The sequence below is a fragment of the Bufo bufo genome, chromosome 9 (genome assembly GCF_905171765.1).
Source record: "Bufo bufo chromosome 9, aBufBuf1.1, whole genome shotgun sequence".
NCBI classification, from domain to species: Eukaryota; Metazoa; Chordata; class Amphibia; order Anura; family Bufonidae; genus Bufo; species Bufo bufo.
In genome coordinates this window covers 219,035,136-219,048,994 of record NC_053397.1, presented here as the reverse complement: position 1 = coordinate 219,048,994, position 13,859 = coordinate 219,035,136, and the positions used below count along the sequence as shown (strand labels likewise).

Below are 13,859 nucleotides of genomic sequence, written 5' to 3'. Positions count from 1 at the left end.
TATATAAGAGCAGTATTATAGTAGTTTTATTCTTGTACATAGGAGCAGTATTATAGTAGTTATATTCTTGTACACAGGAGCAGTATTATAGTAGTTATATTCTTATACATAAGAGCAGTATTTTAGCAGTTATATTCTTGCACATAGGAGCAGTATTATAGTAGTTATATTCTTGTACATAGGAGCAGTATTATAGTAGTTATATCCTTTTGCCGCTCTTAACTTGACTTATGGGAAATTACTGTACTAGAAGGCTCATGAAGGGGGCTAGCATTTTCAATTTGGCATGAGAAAATCCTCAGAATTTGCCCTGACACTTGTTAAAGGTTACATGATCCTTAATCGTTACTGACCTTTCTTCACGCTCAGATGAAAAGCCCCATTTAGAGGAAATGTACCATCTTATTAGATTAATTGTACTATAAATTCCATTTCCAGGCTCTGGTCTTTAAACGACAACATATGCAGCTAAGCCAGCGCTTTTTAATTAAAAGTCCAATCATTACACACGGCTGGGGGCAATGAGAACAAAGTGGAGAGACAGAGCGGGAGGGTGATCGGTACCAGTTTATTATCTGTGGTGGTCCTCAGTTCTGCTAGATGGCTGCTCAATATGTGGCACTCGCTGCGGAAGGCTTCCCCCACTGTACACCTGTGTGGAGAGAGAAGGAAATCTTTCATCATTTCAGTTTTTACAGACACATTTCACATCATGCAAATCTATTCATTATACATTTGAATTAGGTTTTAATTACTACTTTTGGGATAAGTTGTTCTCCATCTGTACCCATTGTAGACAATCCTCTGTAATCTAAGCAGCCTGGTCTTCAGATGGACTCCCGTTACCTGTACTGATACATTGTGACAAGCTATCAGGACAATGAAGATTTGCTGATGTTTATGACTCACATAGGATTGTCTAGGCTGGACTCAAGTGTAACAGAAATCACATCAATGAGTGGGACGGGGTCAGGATGGTTTTTCAGCCTCTGGATATCAGCAATCACTGGCAGCAAACAGAGATACACTCCCAAAGTATACCTCTGATATACACCACTACAGAGGTATGTAGAGGCATAGGTCACTTATAAGGTCGCTGTGCGGTAGACATGGCCCTCTGGATAGGAAAGCATTGTATGCCGGGTTTTCCTGTACGGCTGAATAAAATTTATGCTGATGGCGCAGAAAGGCGATCTTTTAACATTTTAACATATATGGTGTAAACTTTTCTTGGTATATACTCTAAGCATCAGGGCTCATGCACATGACCGTATGTATTTTGATGTCTCCGCAAAAAAAATGAATGACGTCCGTGTGCATTCCGTATTTTGCGGAACGGAACAGCAGGCACCTAATAGAACAGTGCTATGCGGACAATAATAGGACATGTTCTATTTTTTTGCGGAACAGACAGATGGAAACGTAATGCACACAGAAACTTCAGTTGTTTTTTTTTGCGGAGCTATTAAAATGAATGGTTCCGTATAAAACGGAAAGTACACGGAAAGAAAATACGTTTGTGTGCATGAGCCCTACGAGATGAAAAACAAGGCTGCCGTCTTCAAGAAACAGCGCCAATTCTCTCCACTGGCTGTGCCTGGTATTGCAGCATTTACTGGGATGGGTCTGAGCTGCAATACCACGCACAGCCCCATAGATAAGAGTGGCGCTGTTCATAGACAACCTGTCCTTGTGCCATACATCTGCTCCTCTATACACCGTGAAGTACATCTCATTTACACATGCAAGCAGCTCTAAATTAACATTAATTAAATGATACGGGAAAAGCCATTTTCATCCCATTTGAGGGTATTTTCAACCTGAGAATACATGATTTGGCCCCATTGCCCTGAACATACCACCTGCTGTGCACCGATCAATGGGGGAGTTCTGCCGAAGGCGCGAACAAAGCAGCGAGGCACCTGGCGCGCCATAGAAGTGGTTCTCATCTCATTTGTCTTGCTTCTTGGTAAGAACAAATGTAGATTTACAACAGTCATCACTCCGGCTAATTACTGGAAGGAACCCAGGAAATTTTGGACATACAGAAGAGCTAATCAATTCATGTAAGAATATGCTTTATAATCACCGGGTTCTAATTGCTTTTAAATGGCTCTTATTATAATCATCCGCCATTTATAAAGAGCCAACGGCAGATTCCTGAACGCCTTCTAGATTAAAGGCAGCTGTACCTGGGCTATGCAAATAGTAATTGTGTATACAGCTCCTGTGAAGACCTATGCATCTCCATGTGTAGTCTGACCCTGGGATTGTTCCGCATGGAATATTGTAGTCCCCTCCTGCCATGGTGTCCACATAAGGGTAGACGTCACTGGAGCTTCAATGGTCAGGGGATAAGAAACAGTCGAGTCTGGCCGAAAGGTGTTTCCTTCTGTGACCCGTAGTTCCTGCCTGGGTCTTGAGTGGTCCAGTCAAAGCCTGACTTCAACCCAATGGAACATCTCTGGAGAGACCTCAAAAAATGGCTGTCCACCGACAGTCCCCGATCCTTGAGAGGAACAGCAGAAAATTTCCAAATCCACGTGTGAAAACCTTGTGGCATCATCTCCAAGAATACTGGAGGCTGACAAACATGGAGACGGCTGCAGGAGTCGACGTGATTTTTTATTTATTTTTTTACACATGAGGATCAGACTACACAGGGTTTGTTTGTAGTCTGTAACCATGGAGACTCATAGGTCTTCCTAGAAACTCTATACACAAGACTATTTGCAATGTAGCTTCATATTTTTTTTACGTGCACTGAGATGGTTACAAGAGTCTACCTGCCGATTAGTTTTTTTTATTAATTATTATTTTTGAGACACAGTGGAGTAATTTATAAAAGGTTGCAAAAGTCTACATGCCCTTGTAATTGCGCTAATGTGGCAAGTTTTTAACATTCAATTCTTGAACGTCCCTCAAAAATGACCCACCCTCCCCAGTGAATAAGACCCTAGGAATTTCAGACCCATCACTGACAGTCTCCAAATCACAGTTCATTGAACCATAACTGGCGGTTTCCAGAGACTGCAGCAAGATGAATCGATATCCTGCTATAACATGTGCTTTATGCAGCAGGCCGCCGCCTTGCAGTCATTATTCTTGTAACTCGTGATAATTGTACACAATTACACTAAGGTACGCCGCACGGTGATGTCACGCCTAATCCCTCACATCAGCGCATGTCTCAGACGGGTAATGACTCCTCTCTCATCATGAATCGGTCCTGGAATTTCAATAGGTCGGTGTGTGTCTTTTCTTCCGTGGGGCCGGGCGGTGTGACCCTGCATATTTTTGTGACATTACTGTAGTTCTTGATGACTGTTTGTGCAGGTGGTGGATACTATGTAATGCAGCCGAGACATCTGCTTTCTATGAAAGTAACCTACAGATTCAACACTGACATCACTTTCTCTTTCAGCATTGCAGCTATATCCTGATTTAATAGTCATCTAACCTGTGGCAGAACTACAACTCCTAGCATGCTCATGCACTCAAATAGTGTTCGCCCAGACACAGAGACATGCAGTTAACTAAGCAACCTGAACTAAAATAAGATTCTGCTAAACTAAGTAATGAAACCATTAGTATGGAATGACTGTGCTAAATATTGGAGTCTTATTGTCTTTCTTATGTTTTTTTTCCCCAAGGGTCCATGATTTCTTGAGCAATCTGTGTCCTTCTGAGTGGGAGGGAGTCAAGAGTTTAAAAAATAAATAAAAAAACATTTTCCTGGTGCCACCCCCTGCAAAGTGCCGCCCTAGGCACAGGACCTCCAGTGCCTAGCGGCTAATAAGGGACATAAAACAGGCAGGTGTGGCACGATGAGGCAATCTTCACTGGGGCTACTTCAGTACCAAACATATATCAAAATGTGGTTACTAGGCAACCTGAACCCAAAAACTGACAAGAAGGTGGAGCTGCAGGAATAGAAATATACTTAGATTCTGCTGTGGGATGTATTGATTTTCTTGGAGGCAATTTTAACGCCTTCCCAAATGTTTCTGTACAGCTACTGGGCTGGCGGGTGATACTTAAAGATCACCTGCCAGAAGGATCAACCCTATCATACTAGTCATAATGCCTGATAGGATTAAATCAACAGGATTAAGCCTATGAAAGTCGGTTTTCAAGAAAACAGAGTTGCATTATTTATTATTTTCATGGGAACAGGGGACTTGAAAAAGCCCCTCATGTCTGCCATTTTTTTTTCTCATTTTGGAGGAAGTCCTACCAGTCGCAGTCCATCGCCGTAATCCACAAGACCTTGTAATAATTTGGCTGGCAAACAATGGCCTGCTGCTATCTAGCTGATATGATTTCATATTCATTTCCTGTTAAAACAAGATAACCCGCTGATTAACGACGTAAATAAATAAATGCCGTGCCGACAAAAGTATGCGAAATAACAAAGATTACAGCAACTTCTCTCCCGCCATCTGATAAGAGGCACACAAGCCCACTTCTGCGTGTATCATAAATCTTCTGTGGTCTTCTAATAAAGCCTCGCTCACAACCCCACAGCGGAGAGACCAAAAATATATAAAAGCAGCAAACAGACAGGAGCACAGAATTATTGTACAGTTTACGCCTGTTCTTAGGCCTCCTGCACACGGACGTTTTTTTTTTCCGTTTACGGACAGTTTTTTGCGTTCCGTATACGGAACTATTCATTTTAATGGTTCCGCAAAAAAAACGGAATGTACTCTGTATGCATTCCGTTTCCGTATTTCCGTTTTTCCGTTCTAACATAGAACATGTCCTATTATTGCCCGCAAATCACGTTCCGTGGCTCCATTCAAGTCAATGGGTCCGCAAAAAAATGGAACACATACGGAAATGCATCCGTATGTCTTCTGTTTCCGTTCCGTTTTTTGCTGAACCATCTATTGAAAATGTTATGCCCAGCCCAATTTTATCTATGTAATTACCGTATACTGTATATGCCATACGGAAAAACGGAACGGAAAAACGGAACAGAAACGGAAACACAAAGGAAACAAAAAGACGGAACAACGGATCCGTGAAAAACGGACCTCAAAACACTGAAAAAGCCATACGGTCGTGTGCAATAGGCCTAGTCTGCATCCATTTCACTTATTAGAGATGAAGTTTGTGCTCCAGAGCAGGTCTTCCTAACTAGAGACAGGGGCGGACAGGGAACCTAAAGGGGTTATTCAAGACTATAAAATGCTCCCCCATATGCCGGGCTCCCAGCGCCGCTCCTGGTCCCCGCTGCTGCTGCTTCTCCCTGTGCGCGGAGGAAAACATCCGATGTCGGGGGGAGCAGTCAATGGCAGGCGTCGCGGCTGACGCTAGGGAGGCTCGACCTCGTCTGCCATTGTCTGCTCTCGATCACAAACCCCCACCGACACCAGATGTTTTCATCCACGCACGGGGAGAAGCAGCAGCGGCGGAGCGGGGAACCAGGTTAGTATATTCATTGTAAGGGGCCCGGCATATGGGGGGGGGGGCATTTTATAGTCTTTGGATAACCCCTTTAACGTGGCACTTAAAAAAAATAAAAAAAAGTGGCCCCATTTTGTAGTCAAGTCTAAATTGACAGAAGGCAGGGCCAATATAAGTAGAAGGGCCAGCAATACCATATTGTAGCACATCATATACACATACATTAAATACATTAAACAATGTAATTGCCATTTCTTGTAAATATTATTGTGAATTGCTAACCAAAACACAACTTTTTGACCACCCTCATTTTTTGAAAAACAAAGTAAAAAATTTTTGGGTTACGCCCTAATACCACGCCAGCACAGCCAAACAGGGCATCACAAATTACTGCCCCAGCAGCACAACATATCTCCCCAAAAACCCCTCTGTCTCTTGGGCAGAGGTAAGTGTCACCAGGGGTGGTCTGCTCAATGTTTTGCTATGTGGTCATGTGACTGATAGTTATGTTACATGATGTAGATACAATGTAACAAACAGTAACCATAAATTCAGCAGACCATCACACTGCAGGGACTGGGAGTCCCGGAAGCCAAAATGTTCAGCTTGGCTACAGAAGTCTGCACAAATAATTCTCTCGGGGGTCTGCTACCCAGATTTACAGAGCCGGACACGGAAAGGGTTATTGTATGTAAAAGCTGTAAGAGGATTGGGCAAAGTATTTAATAATGTAGTCTGAAGGTCGCCCGTCCCTGCCTGGGTGTGTGCGGAATATCACATCTGGAAATTATAATGGAAAACACAATGACTGAAAAGAAAGGCAGCTCCGGAGCACAGCAGTCGGCTGTTAATGGAATTAAAGTACAATGTTCAGATTCCACGGATCTGCGCGACGTTCGCCGGTATGAAGGCGGCATTCACCCCGTAGCATCATCAACAAATGTTACTATGTTAACATAATGAAGTTAAATAACAATCCCCCTCCAAAAAAAAGTCCCCCATTAAAAGAAGTCCGTGTGCACATGGCAGGGCCATCTGGACAGTGCTTTCGTGACGGCACATGGAGTCCTGCAGCTCTGTACTGTGGAGGAGTAGGTACTGCTCGTCCGGATGTATGGAGCCCCAATACGGGGTACACTGCAGACATGTTCTCCCCGAGAAGCAACGCATCTAAGGAACGGGGAATGGTGTCTGTCATGTAAGGATCCAGCCCTGCTTTCATTTTGTATTTCTTCTCCCATAATGGAACTGACCAATCCAAATGTGAACAGAGACTTTGCACCGTAACTTAGGGTACAAAAACAGCTTAGCTGAGCTTAACCATCAGAACAGTGAGTGCAGCTCTGGAGTATAATACAAGATGTAACTCAGGATCAGTACAGGATAAGTAATGTAATGTATGTACACAGTAACTCCACCATCAGAATAGTGAGTGCAGCTCTGGAGTATAATACAGGATGTAACTCAGGATCAGTACAGGATAAGTAATGTATGTACACAGTGACTGCACCAGCAGAATAGTAAGTGCAGCTCTGGAGTATAATACAGGATGTAACTCAGGATCAGTACAGGATAAGTAATGTATGTACACAGTGACTGCACCAGCAGAATAGTGAGTGCAGCTCTGGAGTATAATACAGGATGTAACTCAGGATCAGTACAGGATAAGTAATGTATGTACACAGTGACTGCACCAGCAGAATAGTGAGTGCAGCTCTGGAGTATAATACAGGATCAGTACAGGATAAGTAATGTAATGTATGTACACAGTGACTGCACCAGCAGAATAGTGAGTGCAGCTCTGGAGTATAATACAGGATGTAACTCAGGACCAGTACAGGATAAGTAATGTATGTACACAGTGACTGCACCAGCAGAATAGTGAGTGCAGCTCTGGAGTATAATACAGGATGTAACTCAGGATCAGTACAGGATAAGTAATGTATGTACACAGTGACTGAACCAGCAGAATAGGGAGTGCAGCTCTGGAGTATAATACAGGATGTAACTCAGGATCAGTACAGGATAAGTAATGTATGTACACAGTGACTGCACCAGCAGAATAGTGAGTGCAGCTCTGGAGTATAATACAGGATGTATCTCAGGATCATAACAGGATAAGTAATGTATGTACACAGTGACTGCACCAGCAGAATAGTGAGTGCAGCTCTGGAGTATAATACAGGATGTAACTCAGGATCAGTACAGGATAAGTAATGTAATGTATGTACACAGTGACTGCACCAGCAGAATAGTGAGTGCAGCTCTGGAGTATAATACAGGATGTAACTCAGGACCAGTACAGGATAAGTAATGTATGTACACAGTGACTGCACCAGCAGAATAGTGAGTGCAGCTCTGGAGTATAATACAGGATGTATCTCAGGATCATAACAGGATAAGTAATGTATGTACACAGTGACTGCACCAGCAGAATAGTGAGTGCAGCTCTGGAGTATAATACAGGATGTAACTCAGGATCAGTACAGGATAAGTAATGTAATGTATGTACACAGTGACTGAACCAGCAGAATAGGGAGTGCAGCTCTGGAGTATACGGACAGGATAAGTAATGTAATGTATTTGCAAAGTGACTCAACATTACATTAAGTCCATACTGTAAAGGGTGATAAATTAGGAACATTAGCTTTAATGGTAAGCGTTCTTACCTCTGCAAATACTGTTGAGCCTCTGATATTGTTGGGCCTGGAGTTTCCGATAACTCTTCTTCTGCATATCCAGTTTCTAGCGGGACCGTGTTGTCCGTGTGACCATCACCACCATCATCTCCATCCTGTGAACATGCGGCTATCTCTGTCTTCTCACCATAGCTGTCTTCATCGTCCTCAGAGCTGGAATCCTCACTGGATGTTGTTTCATAACTATGGACACAAGATGAGATTAAATGTCCGTAGGTTGTTCAGCTTCAGTGCACATTTTGCTTCTATAAATCTACAGTAATGATCCCCAAGACTGTGATATTATGTTACTTCCGCTAAATCTTGGCTGTACTGCCCTGTAATGTCCACAATACGTACAGAAGAATCAGGGATGTGCCCACAAGGCAGTTCTCCACCGAGGATCACTCTGCAATGAACCTGCTACAAGAACTCGCCTGTGCTTCATGTGGATTGTGGCGAGGATTCACCCAGGATTTCACCCACGACATAACTGACGAGCTGCGGGTCAAAATCCGTGCAGAAGTTTTACGTGGCATGTGAATGAAATTTCCTAATATCTCGCTCTCAAGCATGGATCTGTATTCTGCTGCCTATTTTACTAGAGGAACTCCACAGCTAACCACGGCCTGCGGGCAACTTCAGTCATGATGCATTTGCTGTGGACTTTTTGTGCAGATTCTTTTGAAAATGAAAAATACAGAAATGCTCGTTATATTCACCCCGGTGGAATCTGCATGCAACACAGGCAAAGATCTGCTATGTACAAATTCCACCACGTGTGTTACCCTGACCTTCCTATAAAATCATACCCTATAATAACTAAGGATCCTAGCTCTATCTCCTCCTGCCTCGGGTCTTTTCAGTGCACTAACTAGCTGAACCCTAGCAATGAAATGACATTTGCTGACACATTGGCATTGGGTGCTTCCTCTGTGATGCTTACCCACCATTGACCCCAACAAACTGCAGGTTCTTCTTAGCCCGGGCGTCTCCAGCCGAGCGGCAGCTGCTGTTTTTCTTCTTCATTATAGACTTCAGGCTTCTGGGAGACGGTTCTGTATGGGGAAACCCAGAGATGGATCGGTATCGGGAAGCTGAAGGACACTTGTAATAGACTTGACTGATGATTGGGACCATGGTTTGTCCTACAGTCAAATGTTTAGAATAGCCTTGTTAATCAAGGGGTTTAAAGGGCATCTGTCAGCAGTTTTGTACCTATGACACCGGCTGACCTGTTCCATGTGCGCTTGGCAGCTGAAGGCATCTGTGTCGGTCCCATGTTCATATGTGCCCGCATTGCTGAGAAAGGTGAAGTTTTAATATATGCAAATGAGCCTCTAGGAGCAATGGGGGCGTTACCATTACTCCTAGAGGCTCTGCTCTCTCTACCACGCCCTCTGCAATTTGATTGACAGGACCAGGCAGGGGTGATGACGTTTCTGCTGCCTAGCCCTGTCAATCAAAGTGCAGAGGGATGTCCCAAGATGTCCACAGGATAGGGGAAAAGTGTCTGATCGGTGGGTATCCTACTGCTGGGACCAAACTAGAACAGGGTTCCTGTGCCCTTGGTATGAATGGAGCGGTGGTCAAGATGAACAGAAGGGCCACTCACATCATTGACCGCCATTCCATGTTGGGTAACTACGGTAGACACTTTGCCTTGAATGGATATACACCGGGGTGCAGAGCCTTATATGACCTTAGCTAAACTGTGGGAAGGTGTCTGTCAGCATTGTGTTGGCAGACTTGGACAGCAAGGCAGCAGAATTTTAAATACAGCTCTTGACGTGACTGAAGTATGGGACTCTACATAAAATTTGAGCCAGACCCCTATACTATTTATTTTTGCAATATATAGGGCGATTCTTACTGGCTGATTTATTGTGGTCTCCAGTGTACATGACCACTAGGATCCACAGGTCAGACATGCTCAGTCCACAGCTCCCTTGGGAGTAGTAGTATTTTCAGGGCACATGAGGTCATTGTGGGGGGGTTTCTGTAATATATTCTTATTACTGCCTTCAATGGAGCCTCTGGGGACCCGAGCCTCCTGGATTAGATGAAATATTCATGGTCCAGGGTGGACAGAGGTTAGTTTATCCTTCACTTGGACTGATTGTTTTTCTATTTCAATATAAGATAAATAGACCAAAGTGTTTGAAAAATAACTATTAGGACATTTAGCTTTCATAGAGAGCGCCCCCTGCTGGGGACCCCCACTATTAGCTAGAGGACTTATTGCAATAAGGTATTACATGTTTTCTCTTATAGCAGTACCTTTCCTGTTCAGCAATAGCTGTCAGTCATTTGTGGGTTACATTCAGACTTTGCAGTTTGCAAACGTTGGACCTGATGGTCCGTTTTAAATTAAAGCATAAATTAGAGAGCAGAACTCTCGCCCGGGGGACGTGCATCTGATACCCTAAGGCTTTTCACGCTGCTGTCCACAGCCTCCGTCGGTGGTCTTGGCAGGTTTTACAGAAAGAATTGCCATGCACGCAGTTATATTTTTCCAGTCAAAACGATGGGACTCTGAACAGAACCCGTTATACGATGGGATCCATTGGCTGTCGCGGTGTGATCAGAAAGTATGTTCTGGTTCTGTGGAGTCACGTGACGTATCATATGATCTCTCTCAGCCAGTCAGCCGCTCTGAAGAAAATCATGTGACATGCACGCCTCTAAAGGAACAGGATATCACATGATCCTTTTCAGAGCCACTGACTGGCTAAGAGAGATCATATGACACATCATGTGACGCTACCTGACCAGGAAGTGCTATCTTTTTTTTTTTTAAAGAAAAGTTCCAGAAAAACCTGCAGCAGTGTGTTATGTGTACTATAAGCGCTGAGGAGGTGGATCGCGACACAGGGATTCAAAGACCACCTAGGATAGAAGTCATGCACCATCATTCTCTAGGCGGTGTGCCAGTTCTTGCTGGAGTGTTCCTTTAATAAATCTGTCCGGGTGACGGTTCCCTTTAAACAGGATATGTTGCTGCCTTAAAAGGCAAGCGCTGTCTATAAAATGTTCATATTAGATTTGCACAGCAGGGAGCTGGCAGAATGCACTGAAGAGAAAAGTGCACTGCGGTACATGCAGTTACAGAGCGATCTGGCAGCATCCACCATATTCCACCAAGAAGTCTACACAACGCAGACGATTTACCATACAAACAGAAGGGAGGAGGCGAGTCAGCGAGATCGGGTGATAGAGGTGGGGCTCGACAAATGATTAACCGCGTCCTCTGGACAAAATTCAGAAAAAGTGAATCTTGTAAACAGAGATAAAGATCCAAGGATAAAACCTACAGAAATCATAATTACGAGTTTCTAGATAAAACAATGGCACGATGAGAGTTACTGCGCCGATACAGAGTAACAGAGCAGCAGAATAAGGGGGACAAGGACCAAGAGCAGAACGGTCACAAAGCAATTTATAACAAGACATGAAATATCCTGCAAACAACAACGTGAATATGAGATCATCACAAATATTTCACTTCTGCTGCTTTGGGCGATGGGTTCCAAAACAACCAGGCAACATCTGCCCAGAAATGTCATGTTCCCCCTTGTCCTCCTTTCTCCCCTCCTCATTTTTTTTCCTTCCAACCCTTTCCCTTCTATCCTTCCTTTCGATGTTTATTGTAACCTTTTCTCTCTTCTCCTTCCTTCCCCCTCATTCCTTCCTATCTTTTTTCCTCTCTTCTTTCCTGCCTTCCTTCTTCCCTCATCCATCCATCCGTCCTTCTGTCCTGATTCTTCCAGCTTTCCTTCTTCCCTCATCCATCCATCCTTCCTTCATCCATCAGCCTTCCTTCCTACTTCCCTTATCTACTTCTCCTTCTTCCCTTATCCTTCCTTCCTTTCCTCAAAGAAAGAAAGGGGGGTTAGTTTGGCACCAGGAGAGGTAAAATACAGAGTGGGCTCAGCATTCATGTGGAACCTGCATTCCCTGAATTTAATGGAGGCCAGTATGGCACCGGTGAAGATAGTATTTAGTGTTAGGTTCCTGTCCTCAACAGATCACCTTGTCGTTGGCGGACAGGCACAAATGATTTTGTACAAAATGTATTTGCCAAGAGTCTCACATTTACAACGTAGCATTAGCATTTGACATTTTCTATAGTGCGTATGGCACGATTGTATTTACTTGATTATTTGTGTTTGCAGAGCGCTGTTGCATTGTTTGTTTCTGCTTTCACACATTTCTGTAGTCACCTAAACATGTGTCAAGTGTTAAACAGTAAGGCAGACGTGGGAAAGGGGAGAGGGGGGCCATGTAGCTGCAGTTTGTCTAACTTTCTGTTTCTATAACACTGCATGCTGTAAAAAGGAGGCAAAGTGACATAAATGGTAAAATAGCAAAGATTAAATTTAAGGAATAAATTACCATCCTGACCAGGAAACTTGGGACACTTACCCCTAATGCCTGGTGCTAGTGATGCCACTACCTCCCACACTCCAAATATAACCTTAAATTAACTGTTTTCCTATTAAAACTAATCCAAACTAGTGTGCATAATGAGACTGAGATTCCAATATTGGACAAGGACTGATATATGTGGTCAACTTTTAAAGGAGTTTTCAGAGACTTTACCTTTCAGAGACTTTTACCCTCAGGATAGGTCATCAGTATCTGATCGGAGGGTCAGTTTCCTATGCGCTTGCATACTTAGCAGGCTCTTCCACCTGGGTCCCAACTGGATGTGGCTGCTTCTTGTTGACTATAATGCAGCTGAACAGGAAAAGAAGCGGCCATATCGGGTCGGGACATCGGGTGGAAGAGACCGCATTGGGACAACAATATTGGGGTGCTTGGGATGGGAAAGTAAGAGCTTCCTTCCTCAGGTTATTATGATCTACTTAAGTGAAATGGCCGGAGAACCTCTATAAAATGGAGTCTGTCAGCAGTTTGAGCCTCAAAACTGCTAACGGCACTATATAGGTGACAGGGAGAGCAGTGTAAACATACTCAGGGCGATGGTGATGCAGGTTGCATCACGATCACGTATGACCAGGAGACGGTCCCTTCGTGTGCAGTGAAGGGTTCTTTGCACTGAATACTCTCTACTGGGGTCTGACCCATTCAGCCTCATTTAAGTGAACCCCTCTTTAGGAGAATCGAAACATGACCATGGACGACACAAGGGTGTAAACAGAGCAGAAATAATGAATGGGTTCACATGCTTTTTGCTGCTTCAGGCCCATCAAAAACGTCTCAGTTCTCACTGCCCCAGTCCACCCCCAATCTATCTACTGTAATAGAGAAGGGCAAATGACCCTTGGGCCGCTTCCTAATACTTGTTTGCTAAAGATGCTCTGAGTACGCAATAGGGTTAATGTGGGCTGAGCCCCCTCTTCTCCTGGGCCTCTACGGTATATAAACTTTCAATTCCTGACGTCCTTCTAATGATATATATAATCTCCAAAGGAAACTCCAATGTGCATTGCTTCTCTGAGCTCTGCATTAGTGCTTGGCACATACTTGGCTTATCTTTGCACGTCCATAGTGAGACTCCCCAAGACGTAGGACTGTGAGGCAGGAAATCCTAAATAAACAAGCGCCCCTCACCACGGTCACGTCACTGGCCTGTCAGGTAAAAATTATTACTGGGGAGATAAGATGTACTGGATCTATACAATTTGGGAGAAAAATGAAAAAACGTTTTATAGGATTTTTTTTTTTTTACATTCCTAGAAACAGCCAAGAAAGTCATCACTGGCTCTCCACGTGATTTATGACCACAAATCAGCAAGATCTTTT

The 13,859-nt window shown here is 43.8% G+C and overlaps 1 protein-coding gene across 5 annotated transcripts in view; it reads right to left on the bottom strand.

Annotated features, from left to right (window-relative positions):
* KANK4 (KN motif and ankyrin repeat domains 4) overlaps positions 1-13,859 on the bottom strand; it is a 95,435-nt gene that overhangs the window by 19,653 nt on the left and 61,923 nt on the right. For all 5 annotated transcript variants that reach the window (XM_040408098.1, XM_040408096.1, XM_040408097.1 and 2 more), the window contains 3 exons: positions 9,037-9,148; positions 8,082-8,294; positions 565-652 (listed from right to left, as the gene is read on the bottom strand). In XM_040408098.1, coding sequence (XP_040264032.1) covers positions 565-652; positions 8,082-8,294; positions 9,037-9,148 — 413 coding nt within the window. The remainder of the gene's footprint in view (positions 1-564; positions 653-8,081; positions 8,295-9,036; positions 9,149-13,859) is intronic.